The sequence below is a fragment of the Patiria miniata genome, unplaced genomic scaffold (genome assembly GCF_015706575.1).
Source record: "Patiria miniata isolate m_02_andy unplaced genomic scaffold, ASM1570657v1 HiC_scaffold_20, whole genome shotgun sequence".
NCBI classification, from domain to species: domain Eukaryota; kingdom Metazoa; phylum Echinodermata; class Asteroidea; order Valvatida; family Asterinidae; genus Patiria; species Patiria miniata.
Window position 1 is genome coordinate 3,175,405 of NW_024037059.1, and position 7,398 is coordinate 3,182,802.

The 7,398-nt window shown below is 40.1% G+C and overlaps 1 protein-coding gene across 1 annotated transcript; it reads right to left on the reverse strand.

Moving 5' to 3' along the window:
* Positions 1-1,312: 1,312 nt before the first annotated feature.
* On the reverse strand, positions 1,313-7,356 carry LOC119728567 (replication factor C subunit 3-like). Its single transcript, XM_038200856.1, has 8 exons — positions 7,153-7,356; positions 6,286-6,423; positions 5,858-5,925; positions 5,378-5,475; positions 4,484-4,665; positions 4,227-4,363; positions 2,966-3,134; positions 1,313-2,015 (listed from the first exon to the last, which is right to left on the reverse strand). Exons 1-8 carry the CDS (start codon positions 7,237-7,239, stop codon positions 1,824-1,826), a joined length of 1,071 nt encoding a protein of 356 aa, XP_038056784.1. The 5' UTR covers positions 7,240-7,356; the 3' UTR covers positions 1,313-1,823.
* Positions 7,357-7,398: the final 42 nt, after the last annotated feature.

A 7,398-nucleotide genomic window follows, 5' to 3' on the forward strand; every position in this document is an offset into this window, starting at 1 on the left:
TGACTGCCAATCAGTGAAGGCCAACACAGTAGTGAACACTCGTCACCAGGATTGTCTCACATTTAGTCACCACTATGCTAGAACTCAAACCCTGAAAAACACACCTAGTCATGTCTTCCCCCGAATCTGGAGTAGTTTGCCATCGCATGTAAGGGACTCTCTATTAATTGATTCATTCACACTGTTTAACTCCCGATTATCCGCCCATTATTATGAGTGTTAAAACCTTGAGCTGGAAATAGGCCCCCCCCCAAGTGTTTAACTCTTTTGATCTACTTTAATCTTTTTAAAGTAATTTCATGTGTATATTTTTCCACTGTAAACTGCCATCATTCTTTTATTTCATTGTTATTTTATTTTATATTATTTTCCTCTTTTGTGGTTAAGTTTGTTTATTTATTCATTTATTTATGTCTGAAATAATGTTGGTTTTCAGGCCTATTTTTCCGGTTGCTTATCATTTATTATTACTTGTATTTATTTTGTTATTGATACTTTTGTTGTTGCTTTTCTTGTTCATTGGATGGATATTTTTTTTGACGTAGTTTTTCTCGCATGTCAACTGTATTTTTTACTTTTCTCTATCAGGTTTTTATTGCTTATTATTATTATTTATTTTTATTTCATTGTAAATTATTTTGTTTACTGTATCAATCTTTCGTTCTGTGTTTTTATGTTGTTGTGTGGTTGTCTTGTCTTGTCTTGTCTTGTTTGTTTGTTTGTTTTTTGTTTTGTTTCGTCTTGTCTTGTTTTGTTTCGTTTTGTCTTGTCTTGTCTTGTCTCTTTGTCTTGTCTCGACTTGTTTTGTTACATTTTGTTTAGTCTTATCCTGTCTTGTTTTGTTTCTTAGTTTGTTGGGGTGTTTGTTAGTTTTGTTTTGGCTTGTTTGTCTGTTTTTCCCCAGTCTTGTATAATCTGCAGTTGTTAGGTTTTTATGCCAGCTATTCTTGCCTTGAGAAAACTGTTGTAACTGTAATCTTTTAAATCTATTTATCTTTTTAAGTATTATTTTTAAGGCGGTCTTATTTTTCATTGAATTTTATACCTAATTTTTAATATATTTTGTATGTTACATGTACCATTCAAGTTAGGATTGACAGGCTTTCGAGTCACAGTGTTTTATTATACTTTTGTCAATCCTGGCCAGCTTGGATTGGATTGTTTTTGTTTAGTTTTGTTTACTTTTGTGAATTGCTTGTTGTACCTTGTAATTTGGCCGAATAAATAATAATAATAATAATAATAATAATGCTTTTTCAAGAGTAAATCAAAAGGATCTGTAAATTTAAAGAAAGATGTACTGTTCATATCATTTGTGAGTTTCGACCCAAAGTACGGATTTTTATTTAGTCTCCTTTTATGACAATACAAAAGTTATACACTTGACTTGAAACAGCTAACGGTAAAAATCGGTCCAAATTTCATTATAAAGAATAATGACTTTACAAATTGACTTTTTATGTGGCCTAGCAGTATAAGTCAGTATATTGATTCCTGCCCCAAAGATCAAGAATGCAGAAACCTTCAAACTCTAGGCCTGTTGTGTTTGTGCGCAAATAAAAGCTTTTTCTATCCAACTGAAATGTAGTTTGTTCTTGTTGGAATACAAAACACAAGTTGAACATTTGTTAATACGAGAAAAATCAATCTTTTCTCAGCAACTTGTCTGGTACTTGAATCTAATCACAAAACAATGTTCAGCAAATTGAAGTGCTTAGTTAACATCAACGGTGTTTTGTCGGGTAATTTTAAATTGCAGGGCATTTACAGTGCCCTGCTTCTTATAAAATTCTCCAAGCTTCGGTAATCTTTTCTTGGCCGTTTCAAAAGGCCATGTCGTCAAAGCCTTCCTCTAAGAAGCGTTTGTAGATGCTCATAAACTTGACCACGAAGGCTTCTAGGTGGTAGATGGGCTTGGAGCCCAGCTGAAGGCGGTGCTCGTAGAACGACGCTACCTGGGTGATCTCTGACTTGAGCTGGCCGTCGCAGTTGCTGATCAGTTCCTTCAAGAGTCCCTGGATGAAGAAAAGTTAGAGTCAAGTCTTATTTCATTAGGACTTGCAAAGAGCTATTACTCCGGAAAAACCATAGCTCTGCTAAAACCCAACTATGGAACACCTGTTTTCTTTTGATGGGATCATCATTCTATTTTGATGGGATCTCCAAGCACACATATATTGTCACATTTGGCTTTGGTAACAACCTTACAAGAAATAAATGGGTAGGAAGATTATTTTTAACCAGTTCACGTCGGATGACTTGTATACAAGCAAGGCAAGGCCAGAAATATCTGTCAGCGACCCACTGTCAGCGAGCGAGGCCAAAAAATATCAGGGTGTGCTACCCGTAGATTTTTGGCCTGAACCCGTCTGGCATCGATCTCGTGAAAAAATATTCCGAGCCTGGGTCTGGTCACAGTCAAAATAATCCCGGAGTGAACTGGTTAAAAACAATGGTTCTGTAGCAAGATTAAATACTGAACATGGCAAACACAAGTCCTTAAATTACAGATGGAATCAAGCTTTTTTTTGGTCCAAAACTCCTGTCCCAACTACCCCCTAATCCTGAAAATAGGACCTTTGGGGGGGGGGGGGGGGGGGGGGTTGCTGAAGTACGCCCAAGTCAGCTACATGTGGAATTCCGAACAATTCTAACACATCAGCTTATTTTCTTGTCATTTGATCCAAATCAGGTACGACCGGAGCTGAGGTGAATCTTTAATCCTGGAACTGGATCCTAACTCCCAAGTCAATCCAAAATGAACCCCCAGATTCCTTAAAAATGCCCACTTTGCAGGGAAAAATATTGCCCTTTAGGGTCATTTACCAGATTTGGGAGAGTTAACATAAAGAACCAACCAACCATTTATATTCTTTGGAAGAACACTCCAGTGCAAAACAAATCTTATTTTCATACACTGCGTGCTCTTCTGTTCCGGTTTGACAAAGTGTAATGTTCTCATCACCTTCATGATGACGTCCGGCGGTATGCAGTGGGTCAAGAGTTCATAGAGCTGACCTCTGACCTCCATCAGGCGCTGTGGGGTCTGCTCATTGACGATGGCGTTGGCCGTCTCTCGTAAGAACACCTCCCAGTCTGGGACGGGTATCTCCTGGGTCTCGCTGAAGGGATACCTGTCCCAGATCAAACGTAGACGCATTCAAGATCAATAGTGGACTTTGAACAACAGAGTCCAATCAAGTCCTCAATTGGATTAAGGTCCACAGTTGGAAAAAACGTGTACAAAACCAATGTGGTTATTCTTCAACAAACGGAAGGGGCACTGCAACATTGCTTTATTCTGTCAACTCGTATTGCTTATAATTAGTACCTATACTGCGGAAGGCTCAATGCCAAAACCTTTGTTTGGCAAGTTGAAGACTTGTCACTGTTGCTGGCATGGTGAATCTAAAGCAAGGTTCTTGGTTCTTGTTCTTGGTTGTTCATCTCCTAAATACTCCGCGTGGAAGTTTATACAGGAGACCAGAAACACCGGGGCAAACCCCTTCTCTTGGCGATAAATGTCACTGGGTTCTTTTACGTGCATTGCATTACACAACACACGGGACCTACAGCTTTATGTCCCATCCGAAGGACGAAGCAATAATGGTTAAGTGCCTTGGTTAAGGGCACAAGTGTCCACCCGGCGGGCTTGAACCCACGCCACAAGGGAGGTACTTATACTTTCTCCATGTCAAATGTCTAAATCGCTCTGCAAATCAGGGACTTATTTCATGGCTCTGTTGACTACAGAACTCTGCGCTATGTACAAAATCCTTCGATAATAGGATCTACGTATGCACACGAGCCCAAATGCCTTGCTTAACTGTGACATACGCTAGCAATGAGCACACAACTTTCTGCTATTGTTAGTGGAGGCAATTTTTTCGCTTGCAGTAAGCAGATTCCTGAAAGATTGCTCAGATCCATGAAATTTTGTTGAGGGTTGATCACAATATGTCTCTCTCAAAATGACGTCAGTGCCTACCGATTGCCAGGTGCAGCAGCATTGTGGGAGTCAAGTTTTCGTGATGCGCATCGGCTGCGCCATGTGTCAAAGAAATTTCAAGCAACTTGCGTGTGTGTTTAGAACATTTTGCATACTGCGCATACACGCACCTGAAGGCGTTGAATACGCAGTTGTAATTTTCCTATGAAGATGGCTGTCTAAGAGTGGGGTCTACAAAGGACTGAAGAGAACGTTGCACATTTGGTCCGCTACTTACTGCTGTACTTTGCAAGCTTCACACATCAGCAACGCCCGGCGTAGGTTCCGGTCCGATTTCTCGGCGATGCGTTTCCCCAGCTGGGCGGGCAGACTCAGACCTTCCTTTTTACAAACAGTTTGAAGAATCTGGCAAATCTAAAGAAAAAAAAAAAAATGCCAACAACATCGACTAAAATATGTCTCATAATTTTCTGTGATAACTCAAGAAATTTAGGCCAATTGCCTAATCCTTTTTTAGCTAGGAACCTTTCTAACCTCGTCAATCGAGGGCGCTGCCACCCGTATTCCCAGGCACCGGCTGCGGATGGCCGGGATGACTTTACTGGTAGAGTTGGTGCACAGGATGAGTCGGCATGTCGCCGAGTATTTCTCCATGGTGCGCCTCAGAGCGTGCTGCGCGTCTTTAGTCAGTCTGTCCACCTCGGTCAGCAGGACAACTAAAATACAAACAAAAGCAAGAGGAGAAAATAATATAAAATCCTGCATCTGTGATGTGAGGATAATTCCACATAGTGACTGTAAGACAAACTCGCACCCACATACACTCTTGAATTACTATACTCCCAAGGACAATGCTTTGTGTTTCCCTTTGTCCCTGTAATATAACACTCTTCCATTGACTAAGCACACGAACCTACCACAGAGGACCGTTTTGAACAAAAGACCCAACGCATAAGGACTGAAAGGATCCTTTCTTTGTGTGTCTGTCCTCGGGGGTTATGTAGAACACGTACACCCATACATACATACATACAGACATACACACAGAACTAAAGAATACGCATTCGCAATATCCCCCTCCGGCTTACAGCCAGGGGGATAAAAAGACATGTGGCATGTAGAAGTTTGAAACTTTGCCAGTTGATTTTCACTTGAAAGTTGGATTGTCCTACAAACGGTTCCTGACTATGGATTATTGTGACGAACAAGGAAAAGTAACAGGCTAATGCACTCAATGCATGTGCTAAAATTTTCAAGTTTGAAATATCTTTGACAAGGCATCCTTCAAGTATTGCTACCGTGTGGTTAACTGAACTGAGAAGTGGGTCATGCATTGTAACGAAAGTGTACTAGAAATTTTGCAGGGCAGCACAATTTTATAGTCTTGGAGAAGACTAAAGCACTTATAAAAATAACATTCCTTGTTACCTTTGAAGTCTTTCTGCGCTGAGGAGTCCAGCTGCTGCGTCTGGGCTACCGTCTTGAGGAGCTCCTGGATGACAACACGGTCATAAAAACCTGCATCACTGGAACAAGCAAACAACAAAAAATGTAAAATCTTCAATGATCAAGAGCAGGTTTTTCTCCCACCTCTAAAGACCAATCTGGCTCAATTCTATCACAGAGGCCCCCTTTAATGGCGCAAGCATTGTGCTAGCTGTTGTTCAGATAATACGTCATGGGGCAGTGCAAATTGTTTTCACCATTACAGGGGGCCTCGTGTGTGTACAGCGATCGATCAAGTGCCCCATCACCGAGCATTCTTGTGCAGGTTTCTTTGGGCTTTACAGGCTACAGTGCCACAGGAAAATGTTTTAGAGGAAGCCTTTGTTTTGATTGCTAAAAAAAATCAATTGATTTGTATTAAGAGTGTAAAGAAAATGGAAAACAATGCCGGATGTTGCCTACCTTGGGTTGACCTCGATGTGGTAGTTGCTGGCTATGGTTGAAATCTCAATCTTCTTTTTGGATGGAGTCTGAGGGTAAATAAATCAATTTTTCGTAAAATTTTTAACCTTTCTTTCTGTATAAACAGATTTATACGCTTCAAATGAACCGCAAAAGGAAACTGACAAGGTGAATTATAATAACTAGGTTAATTATGATAAGTTGAACAAAGAAAACGTACTGGAGCAGGGCTTGAACCCGTTCATTAGTTAGAAACACTACAAAGAGAAACAATTGTCGCATGACGCCGAAGCCATAACAAAAGCCCAAATGGAGGGTCATTAGATGCCGCAGGATGCAATACCATTCCAATCAAAAATAGCTGAAGGGTTGAAAAAAAAAACCCAGTAAATTAAAAGTAATCAAGAACTAATATCCCACGCCCTTACTGTAAAACTCTGGTGTTCTATTCGTAGTTTTTCCACGCCTGAGCCGTACAGCTCTCTGAGTGTGCACATGATTCTGGTCTTTTTTCCGGCTCCCGAGGGCCCATAGATCAGCAAATGGGGGAAGTCCCCTCCCTGCACCTGTGAAAGCATAGGGAAAGAAATGACATATTTATTTTATTAACATTGTTTGTTATACTTTAGGCCGAGAAAAAACAATTGTGTGTTTACATTGGTTTACGTCAAATTTTACGGTAAAATCTTTTAACAGTATTCTGTTTAATTAACCTGTTTAATTAACCAATAATACAAACAAAAAACCTCTCATCGGGAGACTTTTTTACTTTTTTATTTGCAAAATAAAGGCCTAGGTTTTAAAAAATTGCCAAATTTGGCAATACGAAGTTTGACTTTGAGGTCAGCCAAAAATCCAGGTAGGTCGGATTACTGTAACGTCTCCATACATTTTTGGGAACTTTTTAAATGGTTGTGTTTTTGAAATGTTTTCTTCTTCGCAAAACCAAATTTTGTTGTTTCCTCTCATGATTCTCTAAACTAAGACGCCAAAATCAGCATGTTGAGGACAGTTGTTGTCCACTCCAAGCAAGTAACAACAGGAGTCAGGAACAAGGAAACTCAGGAAGTACAAACACACTGCTAAAAATGTATGCAGTGTGCATCCTGACGCCACTTTTTTATCACATTATTATGTCAATGAAGGTCGGTCACTGCAAAAACACGTGAATCTGGTTATCTGGGACTGAGAAACATTTGCAATTGATTCCATTTTCCATTTCCATTTTGATTCTCAAAATGTCAATGCAATGGCAATGCAATGAACGTTGAACGATACTCTGCAATAAAGTTTACCAATTTTCTGAGATTAGCGGCTTGGTCTTTGTGGAAGTCGAGCTTTGACAGCGACGACGGACGGTACTTATCGACCCACAGACTCATGGTGACTTTTGAAGGAATTTTCCTCGATTAAACGCCAAAATCATGAAACTTCTTTGGCGCCACACGTCCTTCTTCGGAACACAACGTTTCGCGGGGTTCATGTTATAAATACACAAAGTTATCATGTAGATCGTGCTAAAGGGAAACCTCGTCCCAGAA